Source organism: Leptodactylus fuscus, chromosome 5, assembly GCF_031893055.1.
Source record: "Leptodactylus fuscus isolate aLepFus1 chromosome 5, aLepFus1.hap2, whole genome shotgun sequence".
NCBI lineage: Eukaryota > Metazoa > Chordata > Amphibia > Anura > Leptodactylidae > Leptodactylus > Leptodactylus fuscus.
In genome coordinates this window covers 51,863,934-51,883,920 of record NC_134269.1, presented here as the reverse complement: position 1 = coordinate 51,883,920, position 19,987 = coordinate 51,863,934, and the positions used below count along the sequence as shown (strand labels likewise).

At 42.4% G+C, this 19,987-nt stretch overlaps 1 protein-coding gene across 2 annotated transcripts in view; it reads left to right on the top strand.

Annotated features, from left to right (window-relative positions):
• The window catches only part of SLC24A1 (solute carrier family 24 member 1), a 33,302-nt gene that overhangs the window by 8,486 nt on the left and 4,829 nt on the right, over positions 1 to 19,987 (top strand). The window contains exons 3-7 of one of the 2 annotated variants that reach the window (XM_075273153.1): positions 2,259 to 2,321; positions 3,590 to 3,698; positions 15,433 to 15,519; positions 16,470 to 16,585; positions 19,091 to 19,336. In XM_075273153.1, coding sequence (XP_075129254.1) covers positions 2,259 to 2,321; positions 3,590 to 3,698; positions 15,433 to 15,519; positions 16,470 to 16,585; positions 19,091 to 19,336 — 621 coding nt within the window. The remainder of the gene's footprint in view (positions 1 to 2,258; positions 2,322 to 3,589; positions 3,699 to 15,432; positions 15,520 to 16,469; positions 16,586 to 19,090; positions 19,337 to 19,987) is intronic. The other variant, XM_075273154.1, reaches the window with a different exon arrangement.

The following is a 19,987-nucleotide window of genomic DNA, read 5'->3' as shown; positions in this document are numbered from 1 at the left end:
TAGATATAACACTAACTGACCAACTGGCACAGTGAGGTAGAGGGCCCTACCCGCGAGGGCTTACAGTCTATGGGGTAAGGGGGGAGAGACAGAAGGAGAGGGGGAGACTGTATAGATGGTGGTGCGGTGATAGTGTTATTGGAGGTTATAGGCCTTTATAGTTATCTCTATCAGTGATGTCTCTGTGCTATAATAAGGGATATGGAAAATGGTTACCTTTGTAAAAAAACCCATGTAGGTTTTATATATTTATTTTATATATTCTGGCTTTTATTGCATCCCCTAAGAAGTTATCTAGGCTAAAAATATATATATATATTTTTAATTAGGTTGAAGGAACATGAAAAAAAAAATTAAAAAACCCAAAACATATTCACCTGTCCCCGGTGTCTCCCTGCGCAGTTTGGTCCTGCAGCTCTTCCGGTGGAAGGCCCCGCCACATGTGACCACTGAGGCCAATCAGTGGCCTAAGTGGAAGGGACAAGGGATGTCCCAGCTGGTGAGGACTTCTGGCAAGAGAAGACTGCTGAGCAGCAGGACTAGACTGCGCTGGGAGGACACCAGAGCACTGGGGACAGGTGAGTATGTTTTTTTTTATTTTTTCACCTCCCCGGCCTAATTAAAAAATAAATAAATACATTTTAGCCTGGACAACGTCTATAAACAAAAAAAAAAAAGTGATCACTTCTCCAGTCACAGCTGTCTTGAGCCTTTTTCAGTGCGACTTGGGGATCCCGTGGATCTGCCATAAATGCCCCAGATGGGAGTATTATTTGAATGTATTTTCTGCTTTAGAAAATTGTTACTAGTAATAATAGTAATACTTTTATTTCCATAACACCAACCTATTCCCATCAGTAATACCACAAGCAGATAGTGAGAAGTAGATAGACTCTTATAACCCTCACCGTAAGATGTGACAAGCTGCAGTTTCTTCTTGAGCAGTATACAGGCAGGGAACATAGAGCAACAGATCTGTGTATACACATGCAGAAGCTGTAAAGAGAGACCTCCCTCCACTTTCTGGGTTCTGACTTAAGACTCTTGGTTTCTAAAACAGGACTTTCCCTAGTAACAGGGAGTGAACAGCAAATTAGGAAGGAGTGAGACACATAGTGGCAGCATCTATAGACATCTTTAGGTTTTTTAGGCAGAAAACACTGTATTTTAAAATGATGTAATTTACATTTTAGTCCAGAATCACATACTATATTCAATTACACTAAGCTGTCTGTAAAACTAGTGACCATATAAAGACTAAAAGTATCAGTGTCAGACTGGTAGGATTCCAGCACTTGGCCCTCCCATTGATCAGATGCACAGAGAAGGGAACAGACAGCTCTGTTCTCTGTGTAGTGGTCAGACCAGGATACTATAGATCATCTCCTATTCACATGAAGATATATATATATATATATATATATATATATATATATATATATATATATATTCAAGTTGGGGGGAGGAGTTATGGAGCAGTCCCTCTGTAATGCTGAATGGTTATAGCACCAGTACTGCCTATTTACGTGACCCCAGACCATTTTCAGATTAATAGGGCTGGTACTGGAGGTACGAAAGAGTGTGAGCCAAAAATAGTACCAAAAACAGCTTTATCAGTAAAATTCTAAGTATCTGTTATGATATCACATTCTATGGGTATCTCAGTAAAGACTACAATATTTTAATATGATATAATATTTGGATATGCTTCAATGTCACTTCTAAATACCCATAATACTGATAGCTTAATGTGATAGATACATCAAACACATAATAGGCTTTGTCATTGATTTATAGTGTAGTCAATACGTGCTCTACCTTGTATTACACAATGTTATATAGCTGGGAATGATTGATGGACTACAGACAGAATACACATTTTGAGCACCCTGCCCTTTTATCTTATAACCAAAGTAAACTCATGAATCAAGTGATTTACATCAGACACTTACCTGGCTGCCAAGTGTGTGGCACTACATAATAGACTTCCATGCCAAGAGATCAAAATGTATGAGATGGAATAAACTGAGCAATGATGCATTACACTCCATTATGCCCCAAGCCAAACTCTTCATAAGAATTTATTCTAGCTCTGACAGAGGGAAACAAACCCAAATGTGGTGATTTGGATAAAATCAGGAATAACTGAGTTCTTACTCCGAATAGCTGCAATTTACCATAGCGCAATACTGTTATTGACATTGTTGTAAAGTCCTGACTGATGGTGTTACATGGTTACTTTTCATGTCTATGTACAGAAAGGCAATGGGTCAGTTGCAGGGGATGAGCCAAAGCCACCTGAAGACAACAACAGATTAAAGGTAGGTGATCCAAGGAGTTTAATACGGACTGCTCTAATGTACTAATCCAACTTGCTCTCTTACCTATGTGTAACATATAGTGAACGCATAAAGAAGTAGAAAGTTTCGTGGCCGTCTGTACAACTTGCATTCAGAATATACATTTGGCAAGAAAAATAGCAAAGCAAAATTATCCCGATGATATTAGATAAATGTAGTCAATTATATTAATGAAATATGGACACAGCCCACAGCCCAGTAGATCAGGGATAGTACAATGACAGTAATGCACATTAATCACTAATTGTCCAAACATTAAAAGCATCTTCTTTGTGTATGCACATGATTTATAAGGCATATTCATACTAACACTAGCCTACGGTTTGTAGTAAATCTCTTCCTAGGATTATAGCAATCGCAGCGGCTTTCCTCCAGGACCCTTTTCACCTTTAATATCATCAGCCCAATCCTTCTCAAGCTCACCTAAGCCACTCATTTATCAGCTCTGCTATGTGCCAGACCACTCACTCCCTAGCTGTCACTTCTATTTATCTGATCAGAATTGTTGTAGGTGATCCTCATCACATCTTCTAATGTGCCAGACCTCTGGTCTCCCAGCTCTCCAACTATGGGGGTCCTCCGCACCAGCTCCAGTATGTGGCACATCAATTATTTCCCAGATGTTCTGTTATGGGAACCCCCACTCCCCACCTTAAACATTTTGGAGCAGCCCCATCACATCTTCTGTGTGCCAGACTACTAATGTTCATCTCTCTAGCTGGGGAAGCATTCCTCACCAGCTCTTCTATATCCCAGACCACTCAGCCTCCAGGTCTACAGTGACTTTCTCCTCCTCAACAACTCTGCTATGTGCAAGACAACTCTACGACTTGAAGGAACTCTTCAACTCTTCCATTTGCCTGATCAACTTTCAGGTTTTGGAGGTTCTCCTGACATCTATGTGCCAGACCAGTCATTTTTCCATCTCTCCAGCTGTCCTTGGCAGCTCTTCTATGTGTCAGGCCACTTCTTCCTCATGTTCTCCAAGCTTACTCTTGTAGAGCCAGACAATGCCTTCTCAGCTCTCTAGCTCCAGGAGCTCTTCTCAATAGCTATCCTTAGAGCACTGCTCCATTGGTGACTATCCCAGCCATCCATGTAAGTTTTTGGAAATGGTTGTATTGGAATTGTATATTCGTTATTGTTTTTGGAAAAGAATGATACAATTATACAGTCTCATAAAGACAGTCTCATAAAGACACATAAAATATGTGTTCTGCTCTGTCCAGCTGAAGCCTTTCCTTACCAGAGGAGGAAGTTCGGCCTCTCTGCATAACAGCACCATTCGCAGCACCATATTTCAGCTCATGATCCATACCCTGGACCCGCTGGGAGAAGGTAAGACATCTTTCTATGAATGGTATCACTACATTCAGTGGACATTAGACTCCAATCATATCATGACTTGATCTTGGGCTTGCTGTTTCTTGTTATTGTAAGTTTTGGTCTTGTGTGAATGTGATTTCACCAGTGTTAGGTTCTTTGGACTGAATATCAGAAACCATAGCCATAGTCTCCATCTGCTTTGCTTATAGCTTTGCTTTCTTCCTGCTGACTTCCTTCGCTCCCCTGCAGTTATTTTACCCTGATCTCATTCCTTTATACTTATCTGGATGGTTTCTAGGTTTTTTTTTCCCTTGACAAATATACATTTTTCAAAATTCAGGAAATGATCTTTGCTTGTTTTCTAAATATCCAGCATGGATTGTTGGCCCCTCACTTAGACATGGGAAATCCATTCCCCTTCCCTGTCAAAAAGGTACATGACAACCATGTTATTCTTTGAGTAGACATTGTCACTTTTTCTTCTGCCTCCTTATGTTCCAGACCATGGTTGTTTTACCTTATGTAGTGGGACATTTTTGCCAAGTTGCCAATTAAAGGGAGTCTGTAGGTCCAAAATGCCTCCCAAACAAATAATAGTGTCACGCATTTGCGGTAAAAACCGCACCAGTTTTGGATATCACTGCATGTCAGTTATACCTATGGGAACACTAGCAGATTCCCCATAGGAGTAATTGAAACAGAAACTCTGCAGTGGAAACCTGTGTGAACTTTCTTTCTAAAGCACCACCGGAATAACCGTGATGTGTTGCCACTGTGTTTTTTCCCGCATCGCTTTGTTGCTGCGGGACGCCACGTGGTGCCTTAGCCTAAGAAAGACATTTACAGCACTTCGTGAAAAAAGCATGTAAAAATAAAAATAACCTAAAATGAATCACCAATAATTTATCACCAAAAAAAACAAAAATTATTTGATTAACCCGAATGAAAAAAAAGTTAGTTTTAAAAACCGTATTATGAAAAAACCTGAAAAACGGCCTGGTCATGAAGGGGTGAAATCCATCCATCCCTTAGTTTCTATATGAATTCTGGTATAAGGATTTGCCTCGTACAATAACTTTTTACATGGTCTCGGTGAATGGTCTGACACTCAGTATATCTGTGCTATCCGTTGCAGTCCTGTCCTGCAATGGCCTACTTGCTGTAAATGGATTATCTCCTTGGCGTTCAAGTATAGTTTAAAAGAGATTGAAGCTAAGTAGATAAATTGTTATTATGTTAGGGTGCCGGGTTATGGAAGGGAAGTGAGAAGCAGACAGATGGTCACCAGTGATACATATACATATGTGAGGGAAATGCAAATAGTCATATGGTTGATATAAGAAAACAAGTAACATAGCGTAGCCTATAGCTGTAAACATAAAGCTCCATATATGGGTTTCCCAAAGTCAATTGATAAAAAAAAGCCATAAAAATGTAAAAGCTACAACATGGTTTCCTCGAAAGAAATGGTATAAAATGGTCAGTCAGTAGCACATCCGCAGGTGTGGCAGTGTACCATGTGTGGGCACCACTGGCATCATGTGAAGGTCTTGGTAGACGTTGCTGGTGTGAGAGAAGGTCACTAACAAATATGGCTAGTAAGTGTAGACACACATCAATATTTTTGATGGCAGGGTTCAGATCAGATAGAGACTGTAGAGTTGTAGTGCCATACTGTCATTTATTCTGGCTAGTTATTAATAATCCAATAAGTCACACAGGAGAGAGGATGTCCATAATGAAGTGGTTAATATTAACAACTGTGGTGGTCTGGGGTGGTGGAGAGGTTAATGACTTCTCTCTAGGACAGTGCAGAGGTTACTCGCTGGTTCCCTGCCAGTGTAGAGAAATGGAGTATTTTTAGACAATTAAAAGTTAAACATTTTGTGGTGTTTTGTGGATTTTCTGTAACCGTCTTAGCTGTGACAATCTGTTATCTTGATCAGATATAACCATATATGTATAAACTTTCTATTGTCTGGGACTCATCAGAAACCCAGCCATGATTTCCTTATTGTGGACAGGTTATCATTCAGGTACATTATTTGGCTACAATAAGGGGATCTTCTCTTTAGGTGAACCAAGTGTTTAATTTGCCCGTACACCACCAAAGAAGAAACAAAGTGAAATCGTGGACTTCACTCTAATGTATGGACATGCCAGGTCCTGCAGAGCTTGTAACCACTTCCATATAGAAGTCTGATGCATTGTACAGCCATTGACAGTAATAGGTTGTTTCAGGCCCTCAAAAGCTTCCTCAACTGTATCACTGTGTTATAATGTGGGAAAGGTTATGTATATGTGTTATCTGCTAGAGAAGTGTAGCCCAGACATATACATGCCTTTTAACACACTGTCATGTAATGATACAGATGAGGCAGGTTCTAAGGGACTGAAACAGCCAATTTCTGTAGAGGGGCCAGTGGACATATATAGTGTATATTCTCTATATATGTCTATGCAGGAGATACAGTATATAGAGAAGTACTTACTTGTACCGATATAAATAAAATACTTAGGTTGCGGTAGAAAGCTGCCGTTTGGCTCCAGCATTGTACTAAATGTGTTCCTAATATTTTTCTACTGCACAATATAAAATTACCATAAATAATATTACACCTAATATTCACTCAGAGTAGTTTATTCTGAGTGTATCCTGAAAAATAAAAAATAAATAGTCTTCATTACAGATATCAGCTTTTACCTTGTGAAAGCTAAACCTCACTTTACTGTATATTGGAAAAGAAAAATGTGTCCGGCAGAGTTATGTGGCAACTTCTTTAGGGTCTGGGACTCCATTTAATAATAATAGCTGTCATTATAGTATTGATGCTTATTTTCAGAACTGCCAAAATTACTTACATGACATTTATATGGAAAGTGTCTGCAGAAAGCCGGAGTGCAATCATTTAACCCCTTCCCACTTAGTGCCATACTATTGCACTGAGCATGTAAATAGTATTTACACTGTAATAGTATGGCACTGTTATGTTGGCGGCACAGTAACTGTGCCTGCTACACTGGCTCCAGGCGTTGGCTGTACTATACAGCCAGGAACCACGATCAGAACATGCACCAACTCCAGCAGCTAAACCCCCTCAGATGTAGTGATCAATAGCAATCACATCAATTGGGTGGTTAGGGGAGAGAGCAGGGGTTCTAAGGGGCTGTATTTCCCTTTTACACATATGTATCATATACTGTAATACAGAAATATTGCAGTATATTGGATAGGGGATCAAGTGATCCCAGGCTCAAGTTCACTTGTGAGAAACTCAAAAAATAAATGAAAAAATGAAGCAAGGTATTTACAAAGTATACAAAATAAAAAATAAAGAGAAACAATGTAAATAAAAACCATAAAAAAGTATATTAGGTATCACTGTGTATGCAAAAGTACACACTACCTAAAAATAACATTATTACCTCATGCACAAATTAATGGGGCATATATAATAAGACTAGCGTATAGTATGCCAGGCTTAATAAACGTGACTGGTGTAGGGACCCAGAGACTTATAAAGAGGCTGATATCCCAATACCAGAATGGAAATCTACGCCAGGTAGGAGCTCGTACTAGGAAACTGGCGTGAGTTATAATAAAACAGTCAAGCCAAGATCTACACAAGGCCAAGAGATCAAAGAGCTGTACATAGCAAAAAATGGCAACAATAAAAATGGCATAGCTCAACAAAAAAGTGAAAACGTTATGGACGTCAGAATTTGGTGACCCCATAAATTCTTATTTTGTAAAATGGTGTTTGGTTCAGTAAGGGTATGTTCACATGGCGGAACCCAAATTCTGCTGTGTGAACTCTCCGATCGGCTATCTGCGATGGGATGCTTATGCAGTGCACCGGAATTCAGTCGCGGCATTCTGCTCCTGATTAGGGCCGAATGAATGGAGGGAGTAACGCGCCATGGACGCCACGGCTGCCTCAGCTGCGGAATCCGTGGGAAGAAGGGGCATCTTACTTCTTTTTCCCACTGGAAAAAAAACGCCTTTTTTTGTAGGCGGCATATCAGGCAAACTTACCATCTCATTTTTAATGTATACACCATAAAATTAAAACTAGCTTTTTTTCACCCCCAAAAAACTTAATAAAAGCTAATCAAAACATTATATATAGCCCAAGTGGGAGGCAACTAAAACTGCACACATTGCACTCAGAATAAGCTCTAATATAGCTATGTTGATAAAAAATAAAATCTCAAAATATGCTCACACAAAAACAAAATGTTTATTTTTTAAAAAAAGTTTTGTTTTTTTTTACTGAAAAAGAAAAAAAGTTTATTTCTTCTCATTTCAGCTCTCTATGCATCAAGAACCTAGATGCAGTCTCAGATTCCAGTAAATGTCCAGCATAGAAAAGCAGATGATCCATAAGTCATGTCATGATTAAAAATGCTAGCAGTGTTTGGCATGCATAAGCCACTCTATCTATTAAACTGTAAGGCTGGGTTCACATCTGCGCCCGGTCTCCATACGGGCATTCCATTTGCCTAACCGCAAGCAGCACTTTTCTCTCCGTATTTTTCACCCTTTTTGAGTAGAAACTGAACGGAAACCACACGGACCCCACTATAGTCTATGGGGTGCACGGGTTTCCTAAGTTAACCGTTTTTTTATGTGGATTAGGTTTCAGTTTGGGGGGTTTGCTTGGAAACCTGTGCGCAGATGTGAACCAAGCTTGACAGAATAAAGGTGAACTGATTATATATGCATAAATATATATATGTAAAGAGAAGTGTTTCCATGCTTATCTTCCCTGCTAAACTCCCTCTGCCTTTCACTCTGAAAATTCTGCTAAAACAGTTGGTCTAAACATTATGTATACCAAAATGGTGGCAACTAAAATTGGAACTTATTATGCAAAGAAAAAGACCTCATATGGCTATTTGACAGAACAGTAAAAAAAAGTTATGAATTTTGGAAGGCAGAGATGGAAAATATGAAAAAAGTTGCTGAGCCTAAAGGAGTTATCTAGCACTGATAGCATGACATACCTTATCCTGTTTGATCAGTGACCTTAGGCAGTCTCATCAATAAGCACAGGTATAGGGTTAATCCTATTTCAGCAAATCATGGCCGAGACAGGAACCGCAAGTCCCAACCACAGAAACAGGTGAGCAGCCCTGGCCCATGCTGTCTCTGTATAGTTATCTGTTTAAAGACTCCTTAAAGTGTAATTCACACTTCATTGACTTTTTTTTTTTTTTTTTGCTAGTGTATTTGGAAAGGGTGGGGGTGTAGTGAAAATATTTGTAATATACTTTATTAATCTATAAAAATATTCCTTTTTATAGGAGACAGGCTGCAAATTTCCCATTAGCAATGCTGTAACTAAGCAATGTCCGTACACATGTATTCAATGTGGTATATAGAGATGAAGCATTGACCAAAGGGAGGATGGTCACTTCAAATCCTGATGTCATAAGAAAGAAGAGATTCTGAGTTTATGCTGCATATACAATTCCCATCTGTGTTTTTATATATTGATATCTTATTTTCTGTTATAGATTGTTCTTGGCATCACATGAAATCTGAGAATCTCATCCTTCTTATGATACCAGAGCCATTTTTCTAGGTGGTATATATATATATATATATATTATATATACCCAGTGGGTATATATAACTTTTGACATGGCCCCCCCCCAACCGACGTCGAAGACCTCAACCGACCCCCTCCTATTATGTCCTTTAGTGGCCCCTGAACACAGTATTATCTCCCATAGTGGCCCCTGCACACAGTATTATCCCCCATAGTGGCCCCTGCACACAGTATTATCCCCCATAGTGGCCCCTGCACACAGTATTATCTCCCATAGTGGCCCCTGCACACAGTATTATCTCCCATAGTGGCCCCTGCACACAGTATTATCCCCCATAGTGGCCCCTGCACACAGTATTATCTCCCATAGTGGCCCCTGCACACAGTATTATGTCCCATAGTGGCCCCTGCACACAGTATCATCCCCAATAGTGTCCCCTGCACACAGTATTATAACCCATAGTGGCCCCTGCACACAGTATTATGTCCCATAGTGGCCCCTGCACACAGTATTATGCCCCATAGTGGCCCCTGCACACAGGATTATGTCCCATAGTGGCCCCTGTATACAGTATCATCCCCAATAGTGTCCCCTGCACACAGTATTATAGCCCATAGTGGACCCTGCACACAGTATTATGTCTCTTACCTCTTCCGGTCCGCCGATCATTATACTCGGGGGTCTGCAACTGCCTATTAAAAAAAACACAAAACCCGCAGCGGTAGCGGCTGTCACCGGGCCCCCTAATGTCCTGGGCCCTGTGGCAGCCACCTCCGCTGCCCCTACGGTAGTTACGCCCCTGTATATACCCCAGCCATTTGAAGTGACTGTCCTTCTTTGGTAAATGTTTCAGCTCTGGATGTTTACAATGTAACTATGTACAGACTCTCCTTAGTAACAGCTCAGTTAGAAGGTTTCTATGGAGAATGTTACAGCCTGTTTTATAATAAAAAGGAATTAAAATAGGGTGATAAGGTATATTACAAAAATGGTGACCAAACACCCCCTGACATGATAGGGTAAAAAAAAAAAAAATGGGAGTTACACTTTAAGGGTCCATGTGAACAGACTCTAAATAAGAGAAGGAACAGAGCAAACCTACACTTGTGAGATTACTAAAGGAGAAAGTCATCACCACCACATTCCTCCAGAAACCACTAGATATTGGGCAGGGCTGCGCACAGAGTGCACTCTTCTCCTAATTCCATCCTGGAGAATAGATTTGCATATTTTTTACCCAGAATCCCTAGCGGAGCAGGAATGACTTGTAAGTCTCCGTACTGCCTATGTAGGCACACACTCTCCCTGATGTGTACGATTGTCCCCTGACCCTAGATATTGGGCAGTGATGCTAAGGCACAAATATGGTGGCTTTTACAATAACACAAAATGTCACAGCAACACAAACACACAAGTTGGGGCAAAATAGGAACTTTACTCCAAAGGGGCACAAACTTATTAGTTAAACCTTTTAAACACTGATCTTAGTGGTTACCATGGAACATCAATAGTTAAAGTAATAGCAGTCTCAGGACACCTCTCAGTCCCTCCTTACAGCACCATGGTCATGGTCAGTGAGAATGTCAGCTGTAACATTGCCATCACAGTCTCTAGCAGTACTAAACCAGGGCTTGCTCCCTGCCTGACTCCTTGATGTTGAGATCAGGGCTCTGTAAGGGCTATATCATCACTTCCAGGACTTCTGTACAGAGTCTTATAAGTCAGTCAATGCTCCTTGGGAAATAGATATGCAAACTAGTGGCACTAGAGAAGCAGTTTTCTTTGGCCTACGTACAATTCATTCCCTCAGACCCTTATCACAGGGATTCTCACCTCTACCAACCACCAAGTACCACATCCAATGACCATGTTCGTTTCTTCCAAGAGTTCCCATGTAATGTCACAAAAGTAATCTTACTTTCTCCCTTTTTTTATATTAACCCTTACCAAATTTATTGCCCATCTGCTCTACAGCTTGTACTGAAAAATATGTGATGAGTGAGATTTTTTTGTGTTTCATATGTTACCCTGTTTTTCTTTCCTGTTCTATTGCACATATACACCTTTAGTACTTGTTGCCGGCTCCTACATTGTCTGGACCCCTTTGGTTTTATGACCTTGAAGTTCTACCCACTGACCTCTCCTGCTCATGTTAGATGTATTACTGACCAGATTAACCAGAATCTCGTGAAACCTGGCCAGCAGCCCTGAGCCTGATCTGTTTAATCCCGATACCCACGTGGCTTCTATCCTTCTTCTTACTGCCAATATTTCTGAGATTCTGCAGCTGCGGATTGTTAGGTGGACAGTCCTTATGTCTGTGGTAGGAGGAACGGCTATAAGAGCACCTACCTAGGAAACAAGTTAGAGTTGTGTCATATTTCTAAGCAATGAGATTGTGGAAAACTGACTTTGATCTTGGGGTAAAAATATTATAGCTTTCAATTGGCTGCTCCAGAATTAGAAACAAATGTCTGGTTTTCCCCAAAACAGCATCACATTTGTCCATGCATTGTGTTTAGTATTGCAGCTCTGGTCCATTGAAGTAAATATCACACATGGTACTGTTTATTTGGAAGGAAGCAGTCCTGTTTTCCTCATCCTGGTCAAAATCTTTAAAGGGGTTTTCTCGTTATACTTATACCCTATCCATAGGAAAGGGGATAGATGTCCAATCGCTGGTGGCCCAATTGCTGGGTTCCTCATTGATAAGGAGGATGAAAGACTGAAAGTCCCCCTAAGGTCTCCTTGTGACTGGAGCTCCATTCACTTCTATGGGACCGTACGTGCTGCTGGAGTTTACAGTCTGGGCAGCCCCATAGACGTGAATGGAGTACCAGTCACACAAGCGCACTGTGGCTCCAGAAGGACTTTCGGTCCTTCTGATTCCTAGGAGACCCAGACCTGTGGATAGGATATAAGTTTCCAACAGCACAACCCCTTTAAGTCAGTTCCTTTCTTCTGTCCTGTCAACTAGAGTCCATAGTATATGTTCACACACAGCAGATTTGTTGCAGAAATTTCTACAACTTCCCCTTTTATCTAAAAGGAGTTTGCTGAAACCCATTTGCTTACTTCTAAACTCCTCAGAAATTCCTGCAACATGTGAATATACCCATAGCCTATATTTGCAGATTATACATACAGTCATATAGAATAAAGTTCCTTCACACGTTTTGTGCTTAACCCATGTGTTGCCACATTAAGTGAGCTGTGGAACTTTTTTGTTCTTGGATAATAATAATAATAGTAATCTACAGATGTAGCAAAGTAACCCCGGACTTCTGCAATGGGTTAAACTGCTGCAGCGGGATATCTTATTGCAGAAGACATTTTTCAATGACTTTATATTGTTTGTTGTTCTTTTCTGTGATAAGATATCTCGCTGCAGTGAATTCAGTGCACTGTCGGCTTTCCCATTATGTGTTCCCGGGCTGGAGATATTGCTGCTGTTAGTTTCGGCACCGATCTCAGCCCACTGTCAGAAGGGCGTTCCCAACAGTCTAGCTGGGTTGTGAGGAACGCCCCCTCCCCCCAACAGTACTCAGGGGGGTATTCCTCACAGCCCAGCTAGACTGTCAGCAACGCCCTTCTGACGGTGGGCTGAGATCGGTGACGAAACTAACAGCAGCAATATCTCCAGCCAGGGAACACATAACAGGAAAGCCAACAGTGCACTGAATTCAGCACACCATGGGCTTTCTAGCGGGATAGAAAACTGCATGTACAGAAGGACACAAAAGGTTCTCTTTAACCAATTGCAGAAGTTTGGGTTAACTCTGCTATATCTATAGGTGGAGGCCGGGTTCTATAGAAGAGAATGCTGATTGTAGTCAGTACTCCTGGTAAATGATGGGGACTTTAGGCTTGGTTTATGGGACATGTTGTCTTAGCTAGACTTGTTAAGGTATTGCCAATATACAACATGTTTTACTCTTTGCAGCTTATTGTATATTTTATTTTTGCACTCCTCTAGATTTTATTAAAACTGGCTTATTCTAGAATACTGCTGCTCTAAAGTCTTGAGGACATTAAAGTATTTCTAGATAACTACGCCATACCGATCATATTCTGATCTGCCGTGCAAATCTACTTGATCTGACATTTGGTGACTGAGAGTATATCACTTATCATGTATAGTATGTATGTACTGACTACTGACAATGACTATTGTGTGTGGCAGACATGACTGTCTTAGGGTTACAGATTATATAGCTTTGGCCCCTGTTCTTAGCTAGAGGACCAGTGTGTAGTCTGTAGACTCTTTCAAAATAACTTTTTTTTTTTTTTACATATACAACATATGTAGAGAATTTAGAAATCACAGAAATATTCTGGGATCAGAGTATTCTACCAATAGGTCATCAACATCAGATTGTGGGGGTCCTACATTAACTTCAATGGGGCAAAGCTGTGATACCCTGCACCAGGTAGAAGGACCAATATAACTACAGAGTCCACAGACCTGTCCAGCCTGACAGCCACAATCTGATATTGATGATCAGTGGTGTACTTTTGACATGGGGGGTTACACGGGCGTGCAGGCTGTTTGTGAATAAGAGGGTGACGTGGGGTGCAGGGGAAATGGGGCTGCAAGCTGTGTGCGAGCAAGAGGGTGATCTGGAGGGGGGAACTCTCCGTTACACCACACTCTTGCTCACCCACAGCCTGCACCCCCATTCCCCCTCCTTTCTCACACACAGCCTGCACACCCATGTACCCCTCTTGCTCACACAGCCTGCACACCAATGTACCCCTCTTGCTCACACAGCCTGCACACCAATGTACCCCTCTTGCTCACACAGCCTGCACACCAATGTACCCCTCTTGCTCACACACAGCCTACACCACCCATTTCCTCCTCTTGCTCACATAGGGCAGACTGGGGAGTGCAGAATGTGAGTAGGAGAGGTACATGGGTGTGCAGGTGGTGTGTGTGACTTTCACACACACAGCCTGCACACCCATTTACCCCTCTTCCTCACAGCCTAGAACCCATTCCCCCCATTGTACACTGACCTGTACAATCCGGGTAGCTCCACCCACAAAAGACACTGAGTCTATGTTAGTAGATTAAAGGACCTTTGATGACGTCATGTGTCAGGTCCTTCAATCTACTAGTATAGATGCCGGCACAGGGCTTGGGACAGCAAGCAGGAGATAGAAGTTTCTCCTGCCCGCTGTCACTATGCAAGTGCCGGGAGGTGGGGGCCCGGACAGCAGGCGGCCCCTGCTTGGGTGCAGTAGTAAAGGCAGCAATTGCTGACTTTACTACTGTTAAAAGATGGACTGTGGAGGAGGCAGCTCCTCTCCATCTTCAGGCAGCACCTGATACTGCAGTAAATAGGGCCCGTTACATGCTGGAGTTACACCAGCAGGTAATGGCCTATTTAAAATAAATAAATAAATAAATCTGCAGCGGTAGCAGCTGCCACCGAGCCCCCTAGTGTCCCGGGCCCTGTGGCAGCTGCCTCCGCTGCTACCCCGGTAGTTACGCCACTGTTGATGATCTATTGTAAGGACTAATCTGTTCCCAGAAGATCTCTTTGGTATTATGCCTCTCTCCATGGTCCTGAACTCTCTAACCCAAAAGCAGCTTGCTGGGCCTGATTCTCTTGGTGAGGTAGGGGTTCTGTCACTAAGCTGTTGACTATTTCTCACCAGTCTCTAATACATGCTCCAGTTTTTATTCTACTACTACCACTCCACACATGTATCCTTCTCATGGCCACCAGTTCTACCACATGTCTATAGCGGGTCTTAAAGCCCCTTTAGCTTCTTGCCTGGCTCCATCCCTCAGCTATCTTACAAGTTACATAAATGGTATCCTCCCTATTCCTCATCCTAGTTCCTTAGTATGCCGGTCCCTATATTATGCTTTATCTTGCCATTTGCTGTAGATTCTACTCTCAGGAATGTTTGATCCATGAATTGTATGCGTACTATATGTGTGCAAGAGGGGCCGTATATCATTACAGGTGGTTCTACTTCTGTCGCCGTTGTAGAGATGAGACAGCTGTATAGCAGCTCATTTTAGTCATACCTGCCTTACGCCTCTGTGCAATACATATATGTACTGAATGAGTATGTAGGTGTTCACGCAGCAGTATTATAACTATGTCTGGAGCACTGTGTTACAGTGAGGACCTTCTTGTGCGAGTGAACAGTAAGTTACTTTTCTCCTTTGCAGCAAAATTTAAAGACAAAGCTGAAATCATGAACAACATGGCCAAGGCCAAGGTAGACACAGAGGGGAAAAAAGGCATGAAAACCAAAGGTGAGACCTGTAGGCTGTTCATCTTCCTGACAATGGACTGATCAGGGTAATATGGTCAGTATAGGCATGCCTATAGAGATACCCCAGATCTTTAAAGCAGCAGTATTAGAAGACGTGCTGGGTCTATCTGCTTTCTGGTGTCTTTGTAGGGTCTCGGTGATTGATGGGTCTCTTGGTTGGATCTTTCCACCTCCATTGGTTTATTAATATAAGCAATAATATATTAATATTAAAGCTGTAGGAAAGGTTGCACAATCAAATGTCTACCTAGATGGATACGCAAGAGATATCCTCCTAAATCTGTAGTGCATGATATGAGATCTCTTCTGGGAACCCCTCTGAAGTTGGATATATTCAGCATGGTTTGTTTGGCTTGGGTCTTATTATAGGATAAAGAGGATTTACTGAAACCAGTGAATGCGGAGGCTTTATTGCTTACTATAAGTGGCCTAAATACACACACTGATACTAAAGAGCTCTTGTAGATGAAGATTTTGCCAGGGTTTGCAAAAGAACTATAAAAAAAATGATAGCATACCCGTCTTGAAGGTTCAACAACAACTTCCTAAGGGATATATAAGCTGGATAATTTCTAATATTGCTGGTTCAATGATGTGCTATGAGAGTTGAACTACAAGAAAATGGCTGCTCAAAGGTCATTTCTTTTTGTGTCCCACAATCCCTCATTTACCCTGCTTGGCTTGCATCATACAACCATGTATAACCATGTGAGGAAGATGATACAGATTAGTGATTATCTATATAGCTTTCCATCATCATGACGGACTGAGGAACAGGGCAAGACGTGTATGGCTTCATGTTAGACGTACACTGTAGAAGACTTAGATAACTCACTAAGGACGGTTATAGTAATACATAACTTTAGCAGATAGTAAATGCAATGTCACAGCATGGAATGGCGATTTAACATTTTTTTTACTTTTCTGCAGATGAGAAGGATGACGGACCTGACGCCCCCCACACAGTGAATGTACAGGTGACTCCCCCCACTGGGTCTGAGCCCTCCAAGGATGGAGAGGATGAAGGAGACAAGGATGACACTCAGGTAAGCGTATGCCTGTGATCAGACTATCCTGCACATTTCATACAGACATGTACAGTAGGTACAATAGCTTTGTAGTATCAGTGCATGCCTAGCAGTTTAGTACATTGCTTGTCCTCACTGAACCAACCTCTATCTACCTTGAAGACCATTTGAGGCACAAATACTGAGACGACAGGCGTCCAGCCACATTTGCAGTCCATAGCAATGCATTCAGTTGCAGATATGAATAATACATATAAGAAAGATTTGAGATGCTATTCAATCTGTCAAGCAATATAAGTCTCTATATAGCCCTAAACAAAATAATTTAGACTAGGAACACCCCTTTAGTGTCTATTGTAAAGCAGTGGCCACAAAATGGCTTGTTCTGTGTTGAGATCAGCATCCATCTTGGCACAGTTGAACTGTTATTGGTTTAAGAGTCATTTTTGGACCAGACAGATTCCCTTTATATGCAACCTGTCACCACTCCTGTCATGTCTGTTTTAGTACAAACCTGTATCGCTCATAAAATAACAATTCTGAAGAATGGACCCATTAGTTTGGGGTATTCTCATATCCACTTCTGGGAACCACATCTCTCTTGAGAACGAGGATCCATGACTGTGACCCGCTCAGAAGTGATGCTCTTGTGCTGCTCTCCCCATTCATTACTATAGCAGGGCTGATAATTGCAGAGTAGGCAGCCAGGAAAGCCTATAGACATAATTCCCCATTCTTACCAGACCCCTGTTCTAAACAAAGGTGTGGACTATAGAGGAGGGGCCACTTTAAAGTTTCCCTGATTGACAGATGTCAATTGAAGATCTTCCATTTTGTATCAGTCTTCACCCATTGCAATGTTAAAATAAAAACAGACGGCTCCTTCTATTGGCTTTTTGTTATTTATCATTGTAGTCATTCAGGAGGAATGCAAACGTAATAGTACGGCGGATGTCGGGTATTTAAATATGGCGGCCAATCAGGAGCTGAGCACAAATGCACTTTTTCTCCAATTCCACCCCATTCAGAATTTTTTTTCCCAGATTCCCCAGTACATTGTACCAGGGGTGAACCATGGGTTTCTGCCGCTTGAGGCGGACGTCAGAAAGCCCCCCCCCCCAGGAGGGGGCGGAGCCACGCGGAAGGGGCCGGGGCAGAGCGGAGCGAGCGTCTTTAGCAGGCAGAGAGCAGGCAGGGAGAAGACCTGCTCTCTGCCTGAGCATGAGGAGCGGCCACTGGAGCAGCGCTGCTCCAGTGGCCTCCCCAAAACACCGCTCAGTGACGGTGACCCTAAGCCAGTCCAGGACAGCTTGTCCTGGACTGGCTTAGGTCAGCAAAAATGTTGCCCTCCCCGGGGCCCTGGCATAGCACTGCCCGAAGCGGTCACTTCAGGTCGCCTCATGGGAGGTGCGGCGCTGCATTGTACAGAATAATAAATGGCACCATTATGAAGAATAATTTATCCCTCAAATATTAAGCCTTTATATTACACATTGCTGCCAGAAGAGTGGAAATACAAGGGTAAATACCCCAAAACAATCTATACTATTGTAGGTGGAGTCTTACTAAATACATGTTGTGTATTACCCAGAAGATTGTGGAGGGACAGACTGCCCTCAAAGGAAAATGAGGATCTGCTGTAGTAACAGGGAATCACACAGCATAGACACAAGAAGAACTGTACAGTCTGCCGGCCTCCATAGCTAAACTGTAAATTATCTTTACAGTTCTTTTTTGTGGACTGGGCCCCAAAACTGGAGTGCAATTTAAAGGTGAGATGTCATGAGATATAAGGGTGCGATACTCTACCCACCTACATATTTAGAAACACTACCAAGAATTCTCATAATCCCTTACAGGAGGGAACTTACTTTATCTTCAATGTGAAGGGTAATGTGTGTCCATATTACATTGAGTACTGTATGTGAGAAATCCATTATTTACTAGCTATAGTCTACTAAACATAAGCTGCAGATGTAGTTTTATTTCTATGGAAATCTTTATGATCTGCAGTATATAACAAGACTTCCGACTAAGGAGTAAATATAAGAAGCACTCCCTGGCCATTGACCATAGAGGCGGCCATAGCTAGCAGCACAGTCATCACAAGAAGGACGATAAGGGGCAGTATGGAGAAAAAGGCTGATATGGTACATTGCGTACATGCTTGGCACACCGTTGGCACTTAAAGGGATTCTATCATTAGAATCCCATTTTTTAAGACTAACACGTAAGAATAGGCTTAAGAAAGGCTATTCTTCTCCTACCTTTAGATGTCTTCTCCACGCCACCATTCATTAGAAATCCTGGTTTTCTTCGGTATGCAAATTAGTTCTCTCACATCACTGGGGGCGGGCCCCAGCGCTCAAACAGCATCTACAATGCTGTGAGAGAACTCTCCAGCGCCGCCTCCATGTTCTTCTGACACGCCTCTTCACGCGTCTTCTTCTGATGGTTTCTTCTGGATTTTTACTGGATTATATTTTACAATTCCTTTAGTGTTCTATGTTCTTGACTCCACAGAAAGGAGCAGCAGATGCAGGTGATGGAGGAGGTGGATCTGACAGCAGTGGAGACGACAGTGATGACGAAGATGACAGTGATGATGACGATAGTGATGATGACGACGAGGATGAGGAAGAAGAAGAGGAGCAAGATGAACCTCTATCTTTGGAGTGGCCTGACACTAAGAGGAAGCAAATTACATACCTGTTCCTCCTTCCTATTGTATTTCCTTTGTGGTTGACAGTGCCAGATGTAAGGAGTCCAGTAAGTGACAATGGAAAGATAAGTGAGGGGTTGTCTAGTACACAAGGTGTGCCTGGTATTCAAATTATTTAAAGCCCATCTGAATGAAATGAACATGAATTATTGATAAATCCTTGCACGTAACACAGTAGACTGTTCAAATTATTGCCAAAGCCTTAAGCCAGGGGTGCTCACACTTTTTCAGCATGTGAGCTACTTTATTAGCTGACCAAGGCAAAAGATCTACTAGGGCGGGGCCGAGGTGAGCCTGTGGGTGGGGCTTGGGTGGGACCGGGTGGGATTGTGGGCGGGTCGAGCGTGTCTGTGGGCGGGGTGGGGCCAGGCGGATCGAGAGAGCAGGAGACAGCGGCGTTCTGTGGCCGCCCAGGGATCCCTGCTGTCTATTTGTTCACAGCGCAGGCTGAGAGTTATCTCTGGACACTGGCAGGCTGGGGCTGCGGCAGCCCCGCCTTCCAGTGTCCGGAGATGACTCTCAGTCTGCACTGTGAACAAGCAGACATCGGGGATCCCTGCATCCCGAGATCGACCCATACATCCTTTGCGATCTACCAGTAGATCGCGATCGACGTATTGGGCACCCCTGCCTTAAGCAAACCATAAACGTAATACTAGGTTCACACTAGCGTTGCATCTACATCATTCGAGTCTGTC